Genomic DNA, 26,391 nt, shown 5'->3' with positions numbered 1-26,391 from the left:
TCAGTACATTTTCATCTTACTGAATGGAATATATGAATGTAGTATTACTATCTCATATTTTATGAGTAATGTTTGAGGTTGGATTTTTATTATAAACAACTTTTGTGGTAACAACATTGGATACTGTTAGGGATTATTCCTAAGGAACATCAACTATACGGCTTTTCTTGAAGATTATATCCTTCTTCACATATGGGTATAATTGTATTTAATTATTTGTGTATTTCCAGTCTGTTTATATCGACACTCATCGTGAAAAAGACACAGCAGTGCGTTGAAACGCGTAGAAAGGAGTGTCTCTGGACTGGTGGATAATTTGATGAAACCGTTAATCAAAAACAATGGAGAAACTAGTTAAGGCACTGAAATTATCCACCAGTCCTGACCTGCACTAGCAGATTACCAACCTCTCACCATAACCGCGCTCTCCCTCCCCACCATGGGAGCCTGACTAACCGGTACTGCCCTGCTCAGCTCAGACTTAGGCTGCTGCTATACTGTACCTCCAAGTTTACGAACTCCACAAGCATAGCTGCCGGTTTCTCTTCAACAGCAGTAGCAAGGACCCACGCAAGCATCATTTGAGGTGGCAGGTACAGATCGAGCTTGTCATCTTTCTCCGCTGGTTAGTTGCCTGTGCACTGTGGGAATTTCATAGTGGGTCACCAGACGGGAGGTCGAGCATAGCGCAGGCCGTGTTGGTGAGCATAACATAGGGCGGGATTCAATTATTTTCACCCCTTTTCACACCCGTTCTGTTTCTGCCCTCAGGGACATTGTATCCTTATTTCAGCTCACTACCGTCGGAGTAGCGAGGCACCCAACCCTTTACACAGCTAAACCTGATTAATATGGGCGCAATATGCACGATGACGGAGTTCATTTTAGAAAGGAAATTGGGCGTGATATATCATTTGAATCTCACCCTTAAAGAGACATTACTTATCTACCAGCCTTCCTACCTTAATCTATAATATTGTGGAAATTGGACTTTATGCTCTAAATAACTTTTTCATTGCACTACTGTTTAAGATGTCCGTTGACTCTTTTGGTTACAGAGTATGGTTTTAAATGTGTTTTTAATATTGTAATTCAAATTGTGGTATTTTAATTGAATTGATCTCTCAGTTATAATTTTATTCTGTATACATATGTACACTGAAGGTTAATGCCTGGGTTCCATCTTCTTCAGTTACTGCTTTGTTTCCATCTGTATGGTATGACTACCTGTATCCTATGCTTCTATAAATAAATCAAGTCAAGTGACATTTTATAATACAAATTGGTCTATTTCTCATTACATTTTATATATGAGACAGACGAAAATTCATGTTGTACATATCCCGTGGGCAGAAAATGAAGTTATAAAGAAACCTTTATGTGCTTACCACCAACCTTGTAGAGGTAAGCATACATGGAAGAGCTTCACAACGCCTATAATCCATCACGTTCTGGGTGTATAGAAAGGAAGCAGGGAACCTGCATCTTCCGCATAGGACTTCTTCCACTACTTTCCTTCTAATATTTAGATGTAGAATCAGAAGTCATTAACACTATTACATTATTGTATTGTTTTTTTAAATTTTCATTTCATGTTTACATATATGGACAATTCCATCGGAAATATGAGAAAACCACATCGTCTGCTGTTGTTGGACAATCTGAAGTACAACTGAGATCGTTACTGTTTCCTTCCATTTGAATTATTACAATATCTCTATGTTATCAGTATATAATCATCACACAACTCTATGCCGTCAGTCATTACAGATCTCTATGCCGTCAGTAGATAATCTTACACACCTCTATGCCGTCAGTAGATAATCATTACACATCTCTATGCCGTCAATAGATAATCTTACACACCTCTATGCAGTTAGTAGATAATCTTACACACCTCTATGCAGTTAGTAGATAATCTTACACACCTCTATGCCATCAGTAGATAATCATTACACATCTCTATGCAGTTAGTAGATAATCTTACACACCTCTATGCCGTCAGTAGATAATCATTACACATCTCTATGCAGTTAGTAGATAATCTTACACATCTCTATGCAGTTAGTAGATAATCATTACACACTTCTATGCCGTCAATAGATAATCATTATACCTCTGTGCCCTCAGTAGATAATCATTACCCCTCTGTGCCCTCAGTAGATAATCATTACCCCTCTATGCTATCAGTAGATAATCATTACACCTCTATGCTATCAGTAGATAATCATTACACCTCTATGCCGTCAGTAGATCATCATTACACGCCTCTATGCCGTCAGTGGATAATCATTAGCAGGCCCGGTGACAGGGGGGTCAAAAGGGACACTTGTGCAGGACCCCGAGGTTCAGGGGGCCCCAAGGACCAGGGACACAAATAATGGGGCCACAGTGCCAATATTGCTTTTTAAAGTGTATGCTCCAACTGCTCAATTTAAGTAGGAAAACAATTAACAGGCCCCCTAAACCCACCCCCCTCCTTTTTTACACCATCGCTGTGTCCAGTCCCTGTGGTCCATGCTGTATTGCCATCATTATGCATGTCGCTGCGCTGGCGTTTTTCTGTGTGTCCCTGCCACCGCCACCAAAGAGCGGGGTAGCTCAGTATGAAAACCACCTGCCAGACTCACTGACAGTCTGAGTCAAAGGCTCCATTTTTTTTAAAAGATCCCCTCTGCCAAATTAAGGGGGTTGTGGGGGCCCCAGAGACATCCGTGTACAGGGCACCAAGATTTCTGTTGCTGTCAATGACTCTAACCCAGACCCCTAAACTAACCCTAATGCCTGCAGTAAAAATCTATGTTTCTATGTACAGATGGAACTATCTTTATCTTGGCCTTTAATAGGATTAACTGAACAATAGATGAAGGGCTTATGCTAATAAACCATGGTGTGCCTAGGTGCATCAGAGAAGCCAAGATGATCATGGCTCCATCTGTATATAGTGTATTGCAAGAAAATATATGCAAATCCAACGGTACGGTAACTGTGGTATATACTTGAATTACTTCACGGGGCGAGAACTTCTCCCCTAATTGAATTCAGCCCTATGAATAAAGGTTGTGTGGTCCCTGTGCAGCAGTCACAGAAAGGGTTAATCTCTGCAGCTTGTCACTCACATTACATTGTTGCATTTTTTGCAGACGTGGAGCTGGGAGCTGTAACCCACAGACCAGCTGCAATAATTAAGCTAGACCAGTGGTTCTCAAACTGTGTGCCGTGGCACCCTGGGGTGCCTCAGGACACTTACAGGGGTGCCTTGGATTGGTGGTCCAGGACTAATTCAAATTATTTATAGTCAATGTTATAGGCAAAACCAGCGCTGGTGGATGCAAATCATAAACTATGTGCACAACCAGAAGCAAATCCTGTCCCCCACCCTATAACCTGACCCTAAGAATGACATATAGATAGATAGTCAGATAGATAGATAGATATACCATTTTTTAAAGCCCCCCTCTGCCAAGTTAAGGGGGGTTGAGAGGGCTCCAGAGATGTCAGTGTACTGGCCCCAAGACTTCTGTTGCTGGCCCTGACCCTAACCTAGACCCCTAAACTAACCCTAATGCCTTAACCCTAAAGGGCAGATTGATGATCAGGTGATGAACTCAAAACGTTGAGCTGCAGTGATGTGCAGCATGAAGGTGGTCACACATCATCCAAACCTGTTACATGTATATACAGGTTGAGTATCCCTTATCCAAAATTCAAAATCCCACATTTTTGGTTCCCCTACTGAGATAATGACACATATATTTATATATTATATTATATATCTATATAATATATCTATATATACACATAATATATAATATATATGTCATTATCTCAGTTGGGGACCCAAAAACGTGGGATTTTGAATTTTTGCATTTTGGATAAGGGATACTCAACCTGTATATATATATATATATATATATATATATAGAAACCAGAGGGTGCTAGATTGTCAAAGGCAATTATCCATTATAAAGTCCATAAATAGTTTAAAAAATGAATATCCAAAATGTTCACAGCGTATTCCTTTAGGACTTGGTTGAAACCCAATAATACTGGAGTAAAAGGATGTTTAATTCTTGGGTCATCTCCAACACAACTGTTGATTCACCTTTAGGGGTCTCCTGTCATCATAGCGGTGCCATCTGCGAAATTTGAGGACCCCGCTTCTTAAGCTGGAACTGCAATATACAGTCAGGACCCATCATCCAAAACTTGTGATTGGACTCACATTTCAGGTCGTATTCAAGGAACAGGACACACCAGACAACTTACATTATAATATTGATGTGGAATCCTCCAAAAACTAAGGGGTGACTATTTTCTGCCATTGTTTTATGCTTTTCAATTCATGTTTTTTGCTGCTATACATATAATTTTAATATATGTCTAACTGATTTTATATGACAATAGTCATTCAGAAGTTAACACATTAACCTATATTAATAAATATTATTTGAGCTCAATTTCACTTCATCTGTATTTTGAAATTCTTTCTTCAAAGAAGCGCAGTGTTTTCTTTGTTCTGTTGTACACCTAGCACCGGCGATAGCGATGGGCAGAGCCGTCAGTAAATAATCATTACACATCTCTATATCTCTATGCCATCAGTAGATAATCATTACACCTCTATGCCGTCCGTAGATAATTATTATACACCTCTATGCCATCAGTAGATAATCATTACACATCTCTATGCCATCAGTAGATAATCATTACACATCTCTATATCTCTATGCCATCAGTAGATAATCATTACACCTCTATGCCGTCAGTAGATAATCATGACACATCTCTATGCCATCAGTAGATAATCATTACATCTCTATGCCATCAGTAGATAATCATTACACACCTCTATGCCATCAGTAGATAATCATTACACACCTCTATGCCGTCCGTAGATAATTATTATACACCTCTATGCCATCAGTAGATAATCATTACACATCTCTATGCCATCAGTAGATAATCATTACACACCTCTATGCCATCAGTAGATAATCATTACACATCTCTATGCCATCAGTAGATAATCATTACACACCTCTATGCCATCAGTAGATAATCATTACACATCTCTATGCTGTCAGTAGATAATCATTACACACCTCTATGCCATCAGTAGATAATCATTACACCTCTATGCCGTCCGTAGATAATTATTGTACACCTCTATGCCATCAGTAAATAATCATTACACATCTCTATGCCATCAGTAGATAATCTTACACACCGCTATGCCGTCAGTAGATAATCATTACACCTCTATGCCATCAGTAGATAATCATTACACCTCTATGCCATCAGTAGATAATCATTACACACCTCTATGCTGTCAGTAGATAATCATTACACACCTCTTTGCCGTCAGTAGATAATCATTACACCTCTATGCCTTCAGTAGATAATCATTACACATCTCTATGCCGTCAGTAGATAATCATTACACACCTCTATGCCATCAGTAGATAATCATTACACCTCTTTGCCGTCAGTAGATAATCATTACACCTCTATGCCGTCAGTAGATAATCATTACACATCTCTATGCCGTCAGTAGATAATCATTACACCTCTATGCCATCAGTAGATAATCATTACACCTCTTTGCTGTCAGTAGATAATTATTATACACCTCTATGCCATCAGTAGATAATCATTACACACCTCTATGCCATCAGTAGATAATAATTACACCTCTATGCCGTAAGTAGATAATCATTACACACCTCTATGCCGTCAGTAGATAATTATTATACACCTCTATGCCATCAGTAGATAATAATTATACACCTCTATGCCATCAGTAGATAATAATTACACACCTCTATGCCGTCAGTAGATAATCATTACACACCTCTATGCCGTCAGTAGATAATCATTACACACCTCTATGCCGTCAGTAGATAATTATTATACACCTCTATGCCATCAGTAGATAATAATTATACACCTCTATGCCATCAGTAGATAATCATTACACCTCTTTGCTGTCAGTAGATAATTATTATACACCTCTATGCCATCAGTAGATAATAATTATACACCTCTATGCCATCAGTAGATAATCATTACACACCTCTATGCCATCAGTAGATAATAATTACACCTCTATGCCGTCAGTAGATAATCATTACACATCTCTATGCGTCAGTAGATAATCATTACACACCTCTATGCCATCAGTAGATAATCATTACACCTCTATGCCGTCAGTAGATAATCATTACACACCTCTATGCCGTCAGTAGATAATCATTACACACCTCTATGCCGTCAGTAGATAATTATTATACACCTCTATGCCATCAGTAGATAATCATTACACACCTCTATGCCGTCAGTAGATAATCATTACACACCTCTATGCCGTCAGTAGATAATTATTATACATCTCTATGCGTCAGTAGATAATCATTACACACCTCTTTGCCGTCAGTAGATAATCATTACACCTCTCTATGCCGTCAGTAGATAATCATTACACACCTCTATGCCGTCAGTAGATAATCATTATACCTCTATGCCGTCAGTAGATAATCATTACACATCTCTATGCCGTCAGTAGATAATCGTTACACATCTCTATGCCGTCAGTAGATAATCATTATACCTCTATGCCGTCAGTAGATAATCATTACACCTCTATGCTGTAAGTAGATAATCATTACACCTCTATGCCGTCAGTAGATAATCATTACACACCTCTATGCCGTCAGTAGATAATCATTACACCTCTATGCCGTCAGTAGATAATCATTACACCTCTATGCCATCAGTAGATAATCATTACACACCTCTATGCCATCAGTAGATAATCATTACACCTCTATGCCATCAGTAGATAATCATTACACCTCTATGCCGTCAGTAGATAATCATTACACATCTCTATGCCGTCAGTAGATAATCATTACACACCTCTATGCTGTCAGTAGATAATCATTACACACCTCTATGCCGTCAGTAGATAATCATTACACACCTCTATGCCGTCAGTAGATAATCATTACACACCTCTATGCCGTCAGTAGATAATCATTACACACCTCTATGCCGTCAGTAGATAATCATTACACATCTCTATGCCGTCAGTAGATAATCATTACACACCTCTATGCCATCAGTAGATAATCATTACACACCTCTATGCCGTCAGTAGATAATCATTACACCTCTCTATGCCGTCAGTAGATAATCATTACACCTCTATGCCGTCAGTAGATAATCATTACACCTCTATGCCTTCAGTAGATAATCATTACACACCTCTATGCCATCAGTAATTAATCATTACACACCTCTATGCCGTCAGTAGATAATCATTACACACCTCTATGCCGTCAGTAGATAATCATTACACACCTCTATGCCATCAGTAGATAATCATTACACCTCTATGCCGTCAGTAGATAATCATTACACATCTCTATGCCATCAGTAGATAATCATTACACCTCTTTGCCGTCAGTAGATAATCATTTATACCTCTATGCCGTCAGTAGATAATAATTACACCTCTATGCCGTCAGTAGATAATCATTACACACCTCTATGCCATCAGTAGATAATCTTTACACACCTCTATGCCGTCAGTAAATAATCATTACACCTCTATGCCATCAGTAGATAATCATTACACCTCTATGCCATCAGTAGATAATCATTACACACCTCTATGCCGTCAGTAAATAATCATTACACCTCTATGCCATCAGTAGATAATCATTACACCTCTATGCCGTCAGTAGATAGTCATTACACACCTCTATGCTGTCAGTAGATAATCATTACACGCCTCTATGCCATCAGTAGATAATCATTACACACCTCTATGCCGTCAGTAGATAATCATTACACCTCTATGCCGTCAGTAGATAATCATTACACACCTCTATGCCATCAGTAGATAATCATTACACACCTCTATGCCGTCAGTAAATAATCATTACACACCTCTATGCCGTCAGTAGATAGTCATTACACACCTCTATGCTGTCAGTAGATAATCATTACACCTCTATGCGTCAGTAGATAATCATTACACACCTCTATGCTGTCAGTAGATAATCATTACACACCTCTATGCTGTCAGTAGATAATCATTACACCTCTATTCCATCAGTAGATAATCATTACACATCTCTATGCCATCAGTAGATAATCATTACACATCTCTATGCCATCAGTAGATAATCATTACACATCTCTATGCCATCAGTAGATAATTATTACACACCTCTATGCCATCAGTAGATAATCATTACACCTCTATGCCATCAGTAGATAATCATTACATCTCTATGCCGTCAGTAGATAATCATTACACACCTCTATGCCATCAGTAGATAATCATTACACATCTCTATGCCGTCAGTAGATAATCATTACACACCTCTATGCCATCAGTAGATAATCATTACACACCTCTATGCCATCAGTAGATAATCATTACATCTCTATGCCGTCAGTAGATAATCATTACACCTCTATGCCGTCAGTAGATAATCATTACACACCTCTATGCCATCAGTAGATAATCATTACACACCTCTATGCCATCAGTAGATAATCATTACACATCTCTATGCCGTCAGTAGATAATCATTACACCTCTATGCCGTCAGTAGATAATCATTACACACCTCTATGCCATTAGTAGATAATCATTACACACCTCTATGCCGTCAGTAGATAATCATTACACATCTCTATGCCGTCAGTAGATAATCATTACACCTCTATGCCATCAGTAGATAATCATTACACATCTCTATGCCGTCAGTAGATAATCATTACACACCTCTATGCCATCAGTAGATAATCATTACACATCTCTATGCCGTCAGTAGATAATCATTACACACCTCTATGCCATCAGTAGATAATCATTACACGCCTCTATGCAGTCAGTAGATAATCATTACTCCTCTATGCCATCAGTAGATAATCATTACACGCCTCTATGCGATCAGTAGATAATCATTACACCTCTATGCCATCAGCAGATAATCATTACACACCTCTATGCCATCAGCAGATAATCATTACACACCTCTATGCAGTCAGTAGATAATCATTACACCTCTATGCAGTCAGTAGATAATCATTACACACCTCTATGCAGTCAGTAGATAATCATTACACCTCTATGCAGTCAGTAGATAATCATTACACCTCTATGCCATCAGTAGATAATCATTACACGCCTCTATGCAGTCAGTAGATAATCATTACACCTCTATGCCATCAGTAGATAATCATTACACCTCTCTATGCCATCAGTAGATAATCATTACACCTCTATGCCATCAGTAGATAATCATTACACCTCTCTATGCCTTCAGTAGATAATCATTACACACCTCTATGCAGTCAGTAGATAATCATTACACCTCTATGCCATCAGTAGATAATCATTACACGCCTCTATGCGATCAGTAGATAATCATTACTCCTCTATGCCGTCAGTAGATAATCATTACACATCTCTATGCCGCCAGTAGATAATCATTACACACCTCTATGCCATCAGTAGATAATCATTACACACCTCTATGCCGTCAGTAGATAATCATTATACCTCTATGCCATCAGTAGATAATCATTACACCTCTATGCCTTCAGTAGATAATTATTATACACCTCTATGCCGTCAGTAGATAATCATTACACACCTCTATGCCATCAGTAGATAGTCAATACACCTCTATGCCGTCAGTAGATCATCATTACACGCCTCTATGCGATCAGTAGATAATCATTACACATCTCTATGCTGCCAGTAGATAATCATTACACCTCTATGCCGTCAGTAGATAATCATTACACCTCTATGCCGTCAGTAGATAATCATTACACACCTCTAAGACATCAGTAGATAATCATTACACATCTCTATGCCGTCAGCAGATAATCATTACACCTCTATGCCGTTAGTAGATCATCATTATACCTCTATGCCGTCAGTAGATAATCATTACACACCTCTATGCCATCAGTAGATAATCATTACACACCTCTATGCCATCAGTAGTAGAGATGAGCGGGTTCGGTTTCTCTGAAACCGAACCCGCACGAACTTCATGTTTTTTTCACGGGTCCGAGCAGACTCGGATCCTCCCGCCTTGCTCGGTTAACCCGAGCGCGCCCGAACGTCATCATGACGCTGTCGGATTCTCGCGAGACTCGGATTCTATATAAGGAGCCGCGCGTCGCCGCCATTTTCACACGTGCATTGAGATTGATAGGGAGAGGACGTGGCTGGCGTCCTCTCCATTAGAAATTAGATTAGAAGAGAGAGAGAGATTGTGCAGAGTCAGACAGAGTTTACCACAGTGACCAGTGCAGTTGTTGTTAGTTAACTTTTATTTATTTTAATATAATATATCCGTTCTCTGCTATATCCGTTCTCTGCCTGAAAAAAAACGATACACAGCAGCAGCCAGTCACACAGTGTGACTCAGTCTGTATGCACTCAGCTCAGCCCAGTGTGCTGCACATCAATGTATAAAAGGCAAAGCTTATAATAATTGTGGGGGAGACTGGGGAGCACTGCAGGTTGTTATAGCAGGAGCCCCCAGGAGTACATAATATTATATTAATTTAAAATTAAACAGTGCACACTTTTGCTGCAGGAGTGCCACTGCCAGTGTGACTAGTGGTGACCAGTGCCTGACCACCAGTATAGTAGTATATTGTTGTATGTATTGTATACTATCTCTTTATCAACCAGTCTATATTAGCAGCAGACACAGTACAGTGCGGTAGTTCACGGCTGTGGCTACCTCTGTGTCGGCAGTCGGAACTCGGCAGGCAGTCCGTCCATCCATAATTGTATTACAATATATACCACCTAACCGTGGTATTTTTTTTTCTTTCTTTATACCGTCGTCATAGTGTCATACTAGTTGTTACGAGTATACTACTATCTCTTTATCAACCAGTGTACAGTGCGGTAGTTCACGGCTGTGGCTACCTCTGTGTCGGCAGTCGGCAGGCAGTCCGTCCATCCATAATTGTATTATTATTATAATATATACCACCTAACCGTGGTTTTTTTTTCATTCTTTATACCGTCATAGTGTCATACTAGTTGTTACGAGTATACTACTATCTCTTTATCAACCAGTGTACAGTGCGGTAGTTCACGGCTGTGGCTACCTCTGTGTCGGCAGTCGGCAGGCAGTCCGTCCATCCATAATTGTATTATTATTATAATATATACCACCTAACCGTGGTTTTTTTTTCATTCTTTATACCGTCGTCATAGTGTCATACTAGTTGTTACGAGTATACTACTATCTCTTTATCAACCAGTGTACAGTGCGGTAGTTCACGGCTGTGGCTACCTCTGTGTCGGAACTCGGCAGGCAGTCCGTCCATCCATAATTGTATTATTATTATAATATATACCACCTAACCGTGGTTTTTTTTTCATTCTTTATACCGTCGTCATAGTGTCATACTAGTTGTTACGAGTATACTACTATCTCTTTATCAACCAGTGTACAGTGCGGTAGTTCACGGCTGTGGCTACCTCTGTGTCGGAACTCGGCAGGCAGTCCGTCCATCCATAATTGTATTATTATTATAATATATACCACCTAACCGTGGTTTTTTTTTCATTCTTTATACCGTCGTCATAGTGTCATACTAGTTGTTACGAGTATACTACTATCTCTTTATCAACCAGTGTACAGTGCGGTAGTTCACGGCTGTGGCTACCTCTGTGTCGGCAGTCGGCAGGCAGTCCGTCCATCCATAATTGTATTATTATTATAATATATACCACCTAACCGTGGTTTTTTTTTCATTCTTTATACCGTCGTCATAGTGTCATACTAGTTGTTACGAGTATACTACTATCTCTTTATCAACCAGTGTACAGTGCGGTAGTTCACGGCTGTGGCTACCTCTGTGTCGGAACTCGGCAGGCAGTCCGTCCATCCATAATTGTATTATATACCACCTAACCGTGGTTTTTTTATACCACCTAACCGTGGCAGTCCGTCCATAATTGTATACTAGTATCCAATCCATCCATCTCCATTGTTTACCTGAGGTGCCTTTTAGTTCTGCCTATAAAATATGGAGAACAAAAAAGTTGAGGTTCCAAAATTAGGGAAAGATCAAGATCCACTTCCACCTCGTGCTGAAGCTGCTGCCACTAGTCATGGCCGAGACGATGAAATGCCAGCAACGTCGTCTGCCAAGGCCGATGCCCAATGTCATAGTACAGAGCATGTCAAATCCAAAACACCAAATATCAGAAAAAAAAGGACTCCAAAACCTAAAATAAAATTGTCGGAGGAGAAGCGTAAACTTGCCAATATGCCATTTACCACACGGAGTGGCAAGGAACGGCTGAGGCCCTGGCCTATGTTCATGGCTAGTGGTTCAGCTTCACATGAGGATGGAAGCACTCAGCCTCTCGCTAGAAAAATGAAAAGACTCAAGCTGGCAAAAGCAGCACAGCAAAGAACTGTGCATTCTTCGAAATCCCAAATCCGAATTCCGAGCCCACCCGCTGGCGGTGATGCAGGGCAGTCTGGAGCGACTGCTGATGCTGACATCTGGTCCGGACTGAAGGACCTGACAACCATTACGGACATGTCGTCTACTGTCACTGCATATGATTCTCTCACCATTGATAGAATGGTGGAGGATTATATGAGTGACCGCATCCAAGTAGGCACGTCACACAGTCCGTACTTATACTGGCAGGAAAAAGAGGCAATTTGGAGGCCCTTGCACAAACTGGCTTTATTCTACCTAAGTTGCCCTCCCACAAGTGTGTACTCCGAAAGAGTGTTTAGTGCCGCCGCTCACCTTGTCAGCAATCGGCGTACGAGGTTACATCCAGAAAATGTGGAGAAGATGATGTTCATTAAAATGAATTATAATCAATTCCTCCGCGGAGACATTGACCAGCAGCAATTGCCTCCACAAAGTACACAGGGAGCTGACATGGTGGATTCCAGTGGGGACGAATTGATAATCTGTGAGGAGGGGGATGTACACGGTGATATATCGGAGGATGATGATGAGGTGGACATCTTGCCTCTGTAGAGCCAGTTTGTGCAAGGAGAGATTAATTGCTTCTTTTTTGGTGGGGGTCCAAACCAACCCGTCATTTCAGTCACAGTCGTGTGGCAGACCCTGTCACTGAAATGATGGGTTGGTTAAAGTGTGCATGTCCTGTTTTGTTTATACAACATAAGGGTGGGTGGGAAGGGCCCAAGGACAATTCCATCTTGCACCTCTTTTTTCTTTTATTTTTCTTTGCGTCATGTGCTGTTTGGGGAGGGTTTTTTGGAAGGGACATCCTGCGTGACACTGCAGTGCCACTCCTAGATGGGCCCGGTGTTTGTGTCGGCCACTAGGGTCGCTTATCTTTCTCACACAGTCAGCTACCTCATTGCGCCTCTTTTTTTCTTTGCGTCATGTGCTGTTTGGGGAGGGTTTTTTGGAAGGGACATCCTGCGTGACACTGCAGTGCCACTCCTAGATGGGCCCGGTGTTTGTGTCGGCCACTAGGGTCGCTTATCTTTCTCACACAGTCAGCTACCTCATTGCGCCTCTTTTTTTCTTTGCGTCATGTGCTGTTTGGGGAGGGTTTTTTGGAAGGGACATCCTGCGTGACACTGCAGTGCCACTCCTAGATGGGCCAGGTGTTTGTGTCGGCCACTAGGGTCGCTAATCTTACTCACACAGCTACCTCATTGCGCCTCTTTTTTTCTTTGCGTCATGTGCTGTTTGGGGAGGGTTTTTTGGAAGGGACATCCTGCGTGACACTGCAGTGCCACTCCTAGATGGGCCCGGTGTTTGTGTCGGCCACTAGGGTCGCTTATCTTTCTCACACAGTCAGCTACCTCATTGCGCCTCTTTTTTTCTTTGCGTCATGTGCTGTTTGGGGAGGGTTTTTTGGAAGGGACATCCTGCGTGACACTGCAGTGCCACTCCTAGATGGGCCCGGTGTTTGTGTCGGCCACTAGGGTCGCTAATCTTACTCACACAGCTACCTCATTGCGCCTCTTTTTTTCTTTGCGTCATGTGCTGTTTGGGGAGGGTTTTTTGGAAGGGACATCCTGCGTGACACTGCAGTGCCACTCCTAGATGGGCCCGGTGTTTGTGTCGGCCACTAGGGTCGCTGAGCTTAGTCATCCAGCGACCTCGGTGCAAATTTTAGGACTAAAAATAATATTGTGAGGTGTAAGGTGTTCAGAATAGACTGAAAATGAGTGTTAATTATGGTTATTGAGGTTAATAATACTATGGGATCAAAATGACCCCCAAATTCAATGTTTTAAGATGTTTTTTAGGGTTTTTTGAAAAAACCACCCGAATCCAAAACACACCCGAATCCGACAAAAAAAATTCGGTGAGATTTTGCCAAAACGCGGTCGAACCCAAAACACGGCCGCGGAACCGAACCCAAAACCAAAACACAAAACCCGAAAAATTTCAGGCGCTCATCTCTAATCAGTAGATAATAATTACACCTCTATGCCGTCAGTAGATAATCATTACACACCTCTATGCCGTCAGTAGATAATCATTACACACCTCTATGCCGTCAGTAGATAATTATTATACACCTCTATGCCATCAGTAGATAATAATTATACACCTCTATGCCATCAGTAGATAATCATTACACCTCTTTGCTGTCAGTAGATAATTATTATACACCTCTATGCCATCAGTAGATAATCATTACACACCTCTATGCCATCAGTAGATAATAATTACACCTCTATGCCGTCAGTAGATAATCATTACACACCTCTATGCCGTCAGTAGATAATTATTATACACCTCTATGCCATCAGTAGATAATAATTATACACCTCTATGCCATCAGTAGATAATAATTACACACCTCTATGCCGTCAGTAGATAATCATTACACACCTCTATGCCGTCAGTAGATAATCATTACACACCTCTATGCCGTCAGTAGATAATTATTATACACCTCTATGCCATCAGTAGATAATAATTATACACCTCTATGCCATCAGTAGATAATCATTACACACCTCTATGCCGTCAGTAGATAATCATTACACACCTCTATGCCGTCAGTAGATAATCATTACACACCTCTATGCCGTTAGTAGATAATTATTATACACCTCTATGCCATCAGTAGATAATAATTATACACCTCTATGCCATCAGTAGATAATCATTACACCTCTTTGCTGTCAGTAGATAATTATTATACACCTCTATGCCATCAGTAGATAATCATTACACACCTCTATGCCATCAGTAGATAATAATTACACCTCTATGCCGTCAGTAGATAATCATTACACATCTCTATGCGTCAGTAGATAATCATTACACACCTCTATGCCATCAGTAGATAATAATTACACCTCTATGCCGTCAGTAGATAATCATTACACACCTCTATGCCGTCAGTAGATAATCATTACACCTCTATGCCGTCAGTAGATAATTATTATACACCTCTATGCCATCAGTAGATAATCATTACACACCTCTATGCCGTCAGTAGATAATCATTACACACCTCTATGCCATCAGTAGATAATCATTACACCTCTATGCCGTCAGTAGATAATTATTATACACCTCTATGCCATCAGTAGATAATCATTACACACCTCTATGCCGTCAGTAGATAATCATTACACACCTCTATGCCGCCAGTAGATAATCATTACACATCTCTATGCGTCAGTAGATAATCATTACACACCTCTTTGCCGTCAGTAGATAATCATTACACCTCTCTATGCCGTCAGTAGATAATCATTACACACCTCTATGCCGTCAGTAGATAATCATTATACCTCTATGCCGTCAGTAGATAATCATTACACATCTCTATGCCGTCAGTAGATAATCGTTACACATCTCTATGCCGTCAGTAGATAATCATTATACCTCTATGCCGTCAGTAGATAATCATTATACCTCTATGCCGTCAGTAGATAATCATTACACCTCTATGCTGTAAGTAGATAATCATTACACCTCTATGTCGTCAGTAGATAATCATTACACCTCTATGCCGTCAGTAGATAATCATTACACCTCTATGCCGTCAGTAGATAATCATTACACACCTCTATGCCGTCAGTAGATAATCATTACACCTCTATGCCGTCAGTAGATAATCATTACACCTCTATGCCATCAGTAGATAATCATTACACACCTCTATGCCATCAGTAGATAATCATTACACCTCTATGCCATCAGTAGATAATCATTACACCTCTATGCCATCAGTAGATAATCATTACACGCCTCTATGCCGTCAGTAGATAATCATTACACGCCTCTATGCCGTCAGTAGATAATCATTACACACCTCTATGCCATCAGTAGATAATCATTACACCTCTTTGCCGTCAGTAGATAATCATTTATAACTCTATGCCGTCAGTAGATATAACTATAACTGTTGTTCTAATTGTAAAGCGCAACGGAATATGCTGCGCTATAGAAGAAACTGCTAATAATAATAATAATAATAGATAATCATTACACCTCTTTTCCGTCAGTAAATAATCATTTATACCTCTATGCCGTCAGTAGATAATCATTACACCTCTTTGCCGTCAGTAGATAATCATTTATACCTCTATGCCGTCAGTAGATAATCATTACACCTCTATGCCGTCAGTAGACAATCATTACACACCTCTATGCCGTCAGTAGATACTAATTTATACCTCTGTGCCATCAGTAGATAATCATTACACACCTCTATGCCATCAGTAGATAATCATTACACCTCTATGCGTCAGTAGATAATCATTTATACCTCTATGCCATCAGTAGATAATCATTACACCTCTATGCGTCAGTAGATAATCATTTATACCTCTATGCCATCAGTAGATAATCATTACACCTCTATGCCTTCAGTAGATAATCATTACACACCTCTATGCGTCAGTAGATAATCATTACACCTCTATGCCATCAGTAGATAATCATTACACACCTCTATGCCGTCAGTAGATAATCATTACACACCTCTATGCCGTCAGTAGATAATCATTACACCTCTATGCCGTCAGCAGATAATCATTACACACCTCTATGCCGTCAGTAGATAATCATTACACACCTCTATGCCATCAGTAGATAATCATTACACCTCTTTGCCGTCAGTAGATAATCATTTATACCTCTATGCCATCAGTAGATATAACTATAACTGTTGTTCTAATTGTAAAGCGCAACGGAATATGCTGCGCTATATAAGAAACTGCTAATAATAATAATAATAGATAATCATTACACCTCTATGCCATCAGCAGATAATCATTATACCTCTATGCCGTCAGTAGATAATCATTACACACCTCAATGCCGTCAGTAGATAATCATTATACCTCTATGCCGTCAGTAGATAATCATTACACCTCTATGCTGTAAGTAGATAATCATTACACCTCTATGCCGTCAGTAGATAATCATTACACACCTCTATGCCGTCAGTAGATAATCATTACACCTCTATGCCGTCAGTAGATAATCATTACACCTCTATGCCATCAGTAGATAATCATTACACACCTCTATGCCATCAGTAGATAATCATTACACACCTCTATGCCATCAGTAGATAATCATTACACCTCTCTATGCCGTCAGTAGATAATCATTACACACCTCTATGCCGTCAGTAGATAATCATTACACCTCTATGCCGTCAGTAGATAATCATTACACACCTCTATGCCATCAGTAGATAATCATTACACCTCTATGCCGTCAGTAGATCATCATTACACACCTCTATGCGATCAGTAGATAATCATTACACCTCTATGCCATCAGTAGATAATCATTTATACCTCTATGCCATCAGTATATAATCATTACACCTCTATGCCGTCAGTAGATAATCATTACACATCTCTATGCGTCAGTAGATAATCATTACACACCTCTATGCCATCAGTAGATAATCATTACACCTCTATGCCGTCAGTAGATAATCATTACACCTCTATGCCGTCAGTAGATAATCATTACACCTCTATGCCGTCAGTAGATAATCATTACACACCTCTTTGCTGTCAGTAGATAATCATTACACCTCTATGCCATCAGTAGATAATCATTACACCTCTCTATGCCATCAGTAGATAATCATTACACCTCTCTATGCCGTCAGTAGATAATCATCACACCTCTCTATGCCGTCAGTAGATAATCATTACACCTCTCTATGCCATCAGTAGATAATCATTACACCTCTCTATGCCGTCAGTAGATAATCATTACACCTCTCTATGCCGTCAGTAGATAATCATTACACCTCTATGCCGTCAGTAGATAATCATTACACACCTCTTTGCCGTCAGTAGATAATCATTACACCTCTTTGCTGTCAGTAGATAACCATTACACCTCTATGCCATCAGTAGATAATCATTACACACCTCTATGCCGTCAGTAGATAATAATTACACCTCTATGCCATCAGTAGATAATCATTACACCTCTATGCAGTCAGTAGATAATCATTACACACCTCTATGCCATCAGTAGATAATCATTTATACATGTCTATGCCGTCAGTATATTAGGATTACAATATATTGATGACATCAGAAGATCAGTAATAGGTCTCAGTATCTCTATTCCTTTAGTACATCATCACACTTACAAAATACGTATGCCATGAGTAAACATTACAGCACATCTCTACATCTTTATGCCATCAAATCATCACTACAAGATTTCTTTGTCATCAGCAGATCATTATAATACCTCTATGCCATCAGAAAATCATTAGAATATATCTATGCCCCTAGCAGTGCACCATTACACAACACACACACACACACACACACACACACACACACACACACACACACACAACACTCTTGATCCAAAACAAGACTATATATGTCCTCGACACATGTGAAGGTCAGAGATATATTAGAGGGTAGGCAGGCATTAGGTAGTACTTGTAGTCTATGTACTGAATGTAGAAGTTGTGGCAGGTGTAAAGACCTGAGCGACTTTGATAAGGGACAAATCTTTGTGGCCAGAAGATATTTCTGTAATTGGGAATACACTTGCCGGAATTAAGGTTTCCTCTCTTCATACCCCTATGCTCCACTATGCAGGTAACCCTTACATGTACTGTACCTCCCTGACCTCTCTCCTCCACTCTATCCCATGTGTGTAACTGCCTCTCCATCTAATACACTTCTCTATCCCCATGCTTCCTGTACTTGTCCATGCAGAGCTCTTCCCTCCTCCGACTGACTCTAATCTCCCTCACAGCATCACACTCTCCCCAGTTCCCCATGACCGCTGCATTCTCGACTATACCATCAGCTTTCCTCCAAACATACAATCCCATGTGCTGTCTTGTTGTCTCCATCTAAAACACTGGTGGAATATGTCCCTCTCTTGCTGTGGACAGTACCAAACCCTTATGCATTCACTCATCCTCTCCCATCTCGACTGCTGCAACCTCCTCCTATCTGGCTTTCTCCTCACCCAGCTATCTCCATCCTAACTGCTGCAGCAAGACTGTTCCTCTCTCATTGCTCCACATCTCCTGGACTTCTAAGGAAATCCTTACACTGGCTCACAAATTACCTCCAGAATCCAATTTAAAGCTATTCCGCCCACCTTCAACGTGCTTACCAACTATTCCAACTCTCATACACCTCTGACCACATCACATCATCTTAGACCTGCTTCTGTCAGGAGACCCCTCTCTTGTAAGCACCTTTCCTTCTCCATGACCTCTCCTGTGCTGCTTCCCAGTTCTGGAACTCCTAACCTCGCCTGACCAGAGTCTCCCCTACATCTCATGGTTAGATATCTCATGGTTTCTCATGATGGGTGCTGCAAGATATATTGATCTGTATTGATCAGCTGCTGGAATGGGGAATGTTCTGTAACACTCTGGAGAAATCAGAATATTTATAATCAACAAATTACTGGCCTAGACCCCAGCGAACAGTGTGGTGAGTGATACAATTTAATAGATTGATTCTGTTCCAGACCAAAAAAAAAAGTTTTTGGGAAACGCCCGTTCTACCCGATACTTCCAGAACAGTAAACAATTTCTGTTATTGCCAGATTGGACGTTTCCACCTACCCGTTGTCACCTCCTCTGTGAGTGGGCGTGATAGCTTCCCTCCCCGAATGCCGTATAATGACACCCCATATCTGGTGTTCTGGCTCAGGTTCTGCAACGTCATCTCTCGCTGATCCCCGGGAACGGAAACCTCTTTTGGTCCCGCACTATCAGTCACATCCTCGTAACGGATCAGGAAGGATTCAAAGACTCCAGTCCTGGCCTTCCACACCAATGTGACGGTGTCACTTGTCACATCTCGCACTTGCAGGCCCCCCAAAGGAGGTATGATGGGTCTTTTTGTAACTGGAGAAGTAAAAGGAAGTTGGTTATAGTTATTCAATTAGGGTAACGCATATCTCAAACTCATTACGTAAAGAAAGAATGAAAAGCAATATTTATTGATAGAACTCCTTTGAGTCATTAAATATACAGTGTTTTGGAGGTCCTATCCCAAATGGGATGCAGTTGTCATAACGACAATCGTTATGTTGACACAGACTGCGTATGTTGACGCCATGTTGCCGACACAAGTATGCCGCCAATGTGCTACAGAAACTATTTTAACTGTGTCAGTAGTATAACTTTTAACTTTAAACGCTGCATAAAGTTATTGTGCCCCCTGGCCTAAAGACATATCTTTCACTTTATACAATATTATTTATGTTCTTGAGTTATGTTTCAATCTATAAAGGGTTTCTTGTTGTATACTAGGGTATATTTGTATATTAAAACAGATGGTGAACAATTGCACCAGGTTATTATCATGGATAGATGGCAATTCATTTCAATGGGCATTGCCAAGCTTTAAAGATTTGACCAAAGTCACAATGAAATTGGTGTTTTCCTGCATGTAGAGTTCATTCTTCCAATGTATTCTTATTCTGCAGGCTTTATAACTTGAGATTTACTGCAGAATAATATTTAAAATGTAAAACAATTTTTTATTATTAAACTCAGTGACACTTGGCATGATGGAGGTTGTAGTGCGCCAAGGACTATAGATGTTGCAGGTGTCTAGCCTGGATTCATAGATTCAGCATGCAAGTGTCCTTGCAAATTATTCTAGAACAGTGGCAACTCTGAACTGTTAAACACTTGATGGGCTCTACCATGCTGACATTGCAGGGCCAGTAAGACTGGTGTTTGAGGGGGGATCCGGTCTGAAGATCGACAGTGTCTAGGTCGACAATGTTTAGGTCGACCACTATAGGTCGACAGTCACTAGGTCGACATGGATGGAAGGTCGACAGGGTTTCTAGGTCGACATGTGCTAGGTCGACAGGTCTAAAGGTCGACATGAGTTTTTCACATTTTTTTTCTTTTTTAAAATTTTTTCATACTTAACGATCCACGTGGACTACGATTGGAACGGTAAAGTGTGCCGAGCGAAGCGGTAGCGGAGCGAAGGCACCATGCGAGGGGACGCGGTGCACTAATTTGGGATCCCGGTCACTCTACGAAGAAAACGACACAAAAATAAATAAAAATCCTCATGTCGACCTTTAGACCTGTCGACCTAGCACATGTCGACCTAGAAACCCTGTCGACCTTCCATCCATGTCGACCTAGTGACTGTCGACCTATAGTGGTCGACCTAAACATTGTCGACCTAGACACTGTCGATTTGATGAACCACACCCGTTTGAGGGCACGGCCCCTCGGTTTATACAAAATTATGGTGTGCACACCCTACAGAAGCCAGGTCCTCTGTATCCACAACCTCTCTCTCAGCACAGCTTAGTGTTACTGTACTCCTAGTGGAACTTCTTGAGAAGCCTACAAAGTGAGCAGCAACTAATTCGAGTGCTAGTCTTTTATCCTGTGCAATGCCCTTAAGAGCACATCAAGCCATTGTCTGACATTCATTTATAGCAAAGGCTTTGGAGGAATGAGCTAAATAACCTGCATAGTGTTAATACTTAAATATATACCATCATGCTATCTCCTCTGCAGCAGATAAAATGGGCTCTGTACTCCTAAAGAACAGACACAGATTGACTGACAGCTTGACACTTTCTCTACAAAACAGAAAGACAATTGTCGGCGCTAGTCACCACCAATACAAATCTGTAGTGCCGACAGCAATTTTCTTTCCATTTTGAATTTACGCATGGCATTAATATTGCCACGTAGCTGGTGCCATGTATAATACGGGTAAAACCGAGCGTGGCCATGTTTCTCTTCTCTTTTTTTTGTGAGTGATATAGTAGAGACTGGGACTCGTTCATCTGGTGATAATAGGAAGAAGGAATTGTACAGCAGAGGCAGGGAATCATATCAGGTGATAATGAAGGAGTGGGATAGTAGAGGCTGGGACCCATGTATCTGAGAAAATGATGAATATAGTGGAGAAGTGGGATAGTAGAGGCTGGGACCCATGTATCTGAGAAAATGATGAATATAGTGGAGAAGTGGGATAGTGGAGGCTGGGACCCATGTACCTGAGAATATGATGAATATAGTGGAGACTGGGATAGTAGAGGCTGGGACCCATGTACTGTATCTGAGAATATGATGAATATAGTGGAGAAGTAGGATAGTAGAGGCTGGGACCTATGTACTGTATATGACAAAATGCTGAATATAGTGGAGAAGTGGGATAGTGGAGGATGGGACCCATGTACTGTATCTGAGTATATGATGAATATAGTGAAGAAGTGGGATAGTAGAGGCTGGGACCCATGTATCTGAGAAAATGATGAATATAGTGGAGAAGTGGGATAGTAGAGGCTGGGACCCATGTACTGTATCTGAGAATATGATGGATATAGTGGAGAAGTAGGATAGTAGAGGCTGTGACCCATGTACTGTATATGACAAAATGCTGAATATAGTGGAGAAGTGGGATAGTAGAGGCTGGGACCCATGTACTGTATCTGAGAAAATGATGAATATAGTGGAGAAGTGGGATAGTAGAGGCTGGGACGCATGTATCTGAGAAAATGATGACTATAGTGGAGACTGGGATAGTAGAGGCTGGGACCCATATATCTGAGAAAATGATGAATATAGTGGAGAAGTGGGATAGTAGAGGCTGGGACCCACGTATCTGAGAAAATGATGAATTTAGTGGAGAAGTGGGATAGTAGAGGCGGGGACCCACGTATCTGAGAAAATGATGAATATAGTGGAGAAGTGGGATAGTAGAGGCTGGGACCCATGTATGGTATCTGAGAAAATGATGAATATAGTGGAGAAGTGGGATAGTAGAGGCTGGGACCCACGTATCTGAGAAAATGATGAATATAGTGGAGAAGTGGGATAGTAGAGGCTGGGACCCACGTATCTGAGAAAATGATGAATATAGTGGAGAAGTGGGATAGTAGAGGCTGGGACCCATGTACTGTATCTGAGAAAATGATGAATATAGTGGAGAAGTGGGATAGTAGAGGCTGGGACCCATGTACCTGAGAAAATGATGAATATGGTGGAGAAGTGGGATAGTAGAGGCTGGGACGCATGTACCTGAGAAAATGATGACTATAGTGGAGACTAGGATAGTAGAGGCTGGGACCCATATATCTGGGAAAATGATGAATATAGTGGAGAAGTGGGATAGTAGAGGCTGGGACCCATGTACTGTATCTGAGAAAATGATGAATATAGTGGAGAAGTGGGATAGTAGAGGCTGGGACGCATGTATCTGAGAAAATGATGACTATAGTGGAGACTGGGATAGTAGAGGCTGGGACCCATATATCTGGGAAAATGATGAATATAGTGGAGAAGTGGGATAGTAGAGGCTGGGACCCACGTATCTGAGAATATGATGAATATAGTGGAGAAGTGGGATAGTAGAGGCTGGCACTCATGTACCTGAAAAAATGATGACTATAGTGGAGACTAGGATAGTAGAGGCTGGGACCCATGTATCTGGGAAAATGATGAATATAGTGGAGAAGTGGGATAGTAGAGGCTGGGACGCATGTACCTGAGAAAATGATGACTATAGTGGAGAAGTGGGATAGTAGAGGCTGGGACGCATGTATCTGAGAATATGATGAATATAGTGGAGACTGGGATAGTAGAGGCTGGGACCCATGTATCTGGGAAAATGATGAATATAGTGGAGAAGTGGGATAGTAGAGGCTGGGACGCATGTACCTGAGAAAATGATGACTATAGTGGAGAAGTGGGATAGTAGAGGCTGGGACGCATGTATCTGAGAATATGATGAATATAGTGGAGACTGGGATAGTAGAGGCTGGGACCCATGTATCTGAGAAAATGATGAATATAGTGGAGACTGCGATAGTAGAGGCTGGGACCCATGTATCTGGTGAAATTGGGGACAATAGAGAAGGAGTGGGATAATAGAGGCTGAGATGATTATTTGATAAACAAAAATGCAGATGACAATAATGGCTGAAGCTCCTGTAATAAGTGACAATGAAGAGAAAAAGTAATTATAGTAGAGGCTAAGGTCCAGATTTATCAAGCCTTGGAGAGAGATAAATAGCACAGTGATAAAGTACCAACCAACCAGCTCCTGAGTTGATTGGTTGGTACTTTATCACCATGCAATTTATCACTCTCCAAGGCTTGATAAATCTGGGCCTAAAACAGACTTGTATCATGTTAGTTGAACATAAAGGTGGTGTTTCATAGCATAGTATCGGCTGAGAGCACAGCAGACTGAGTTTACTGATAGAAGTTGCGATTCATACATGGTCAATGATCAAGGAAGGAGGAGTTGGATAAATTAAGACTCATGAGCAAACAATAAGAAGGAGACAGGTTTGGCCAATAGAGGCTGAGATCCAGATGCCTGGTGACCATAGAGCAGGCAATCATAGACAAGTTACCTGGTGGACTTGACGTGGTGAAGTCCCCTGGAGACGGCGGTTGCGTGGTCACTGTAATTTGTTGTGGTGTGGGTGGTGCGGTACTGTGTAACAGAGCTGTCAGCGAGGATGAAATGAGTGTTATTTCTTGTAGCCTTTGCACGAAATATCCCCAAATTTAATGCATGCTACCCCATGACACCCTTCCCCACCCCATTATCTATCCATTGTTTCCTAGATTTATTATCCGCTACAAATTCCATGCTTAACCACGAATTTTGCATGCAACATCTGTGCCCATTGACATGCTACAAAGCAGGGACTATATATTCTTATGTATGTGTCTGTACATATTTACCTATATAAGACACACACACGCAAAAATATATATTAGTAGTTTATGTTATATACATACACCATGATGAGTACTATGTATATTAGACATAAACTGAGATTGCAGAGTGCACTTATATATATATACTGAAGAATATACATATATAAGAGTAATGACAGACTGGCACAGAGAGCTTACAATACAGACCTGTCATTAGCATATATATATATATATATATATCATACAAATTCATATACAAACGCATTCTCCCATCCATCAGGACGTCACCATGCATGTTACAAATATACACGTATGCTTGTGCTGAAACATAGACTAATTTTAAAAAACCCAAGCACGCATGTATATCCATCTTTACACACACTGTTCTCACGTGTACACCATTTGATTACAATATGATATATATACATTTGTGCGTTCACATTGCCTGAAGGGTAAAGGTGTTATCAGCAGGTCAGACGCGGTGTCATTTGGCCATACGGTGAACACGCAGCGAGCGGCAAAGGGAGAGAGAAGCCTGTGAGGTAAAACTGTGGTGTTATTCATCCATGAGTGACAGTGATGGAAAAGTAGATAGAGATAGAGGAAAGAGGATAACGACAGAGAGGGCAGACTGAGTACTGAGAGTTGTAGAGTGTAAAGAAGACTTATTATGGAGGTCTCCGTGAAATTAACAAATTAGATCCTAAAAGATATTAAATAAACATTTGATATATCATGTTATCCATAAAGTATCATTTTGTTAGCAATAAGAGACCCTCCTAAACATTACTGGGGTAGAGGAGAATTTGGCAGAATTATATTCGATATAAAACATCTTTGGACCATACATGGTGGAGCCATTCATCGGATGGCTTTACCCAAATTTGTGACGTGGAAACTATAAGCACAAGTGAGGGTAAATTATAGGTCAAGAAATAAAAAGATAATGGAAAGCAAAAAAAGTCATAGTCAAATTGTAGTGAACAACTCAAGACGGTAATAAGATGAAATAAATGAAATCATTAAAAGAAGAGAACAAGGTAAGTAGAATAGAATATGACAAGTTCCAATGTTAAGCAGTCCTATAAGTAGGGGGGAAAAGACACAACAAGATAAATCATAGTGCCCTCCCATGATAGAACCCACACATTAATCATTCCCAATTCTGC

At 40.7% G+C, this 26,391-nt stretch overlaps 1 protein-coding gene across 2 annotated transcripts in view; it reads right to left on the bottom strand.

The window, feature by feature from the left end:
- TNXB (tenascin XB) overlaps positions 1-26,391 on the bottom strand; it is a 148,725-nt gene that overhangs the window by 58,607 nt on the left and 63,727 nt on the right. For both annotated transcript variants that reach the window (XM_063938154.1, XM_063938155.1), the window contains exons 8-9: positions 24,910-25,005; positions 20,123-20,407 (exon numbers count right to left, since the gene is read on the bottom strand). In XM_063938154.1, the coding sequence (XP_063794224.1) occupies positions 20,123-20,407; positions 24,910-25,005 (381 nt within the window). The remainder of the gene's footprint in view (positions 1-20,122; positions 20,408-24,909; positions 25,006-26,391) is intronic.

This window comes from Pseudophryne corroboree, chromosome 8 (genome assembly GCF_028390025.1).
Source record: "Pseudophryne corroboree isolate aPseCor3 chromosome 8, aPseCor3.hap2, whole genome shotgun sequence".
Taxonomy (NCBI): Eukaryota; Metazoa; Chordata; class Amphibia; order Anura; family Myobatrachidae; genus Pseudophryne; species Pseudophryne corroboree.
The sequence above is the reverse complement of the archived record's forward strand: the minus strand, read 5'-3'. Positions and strand labels throughout refer to the sequence as shown.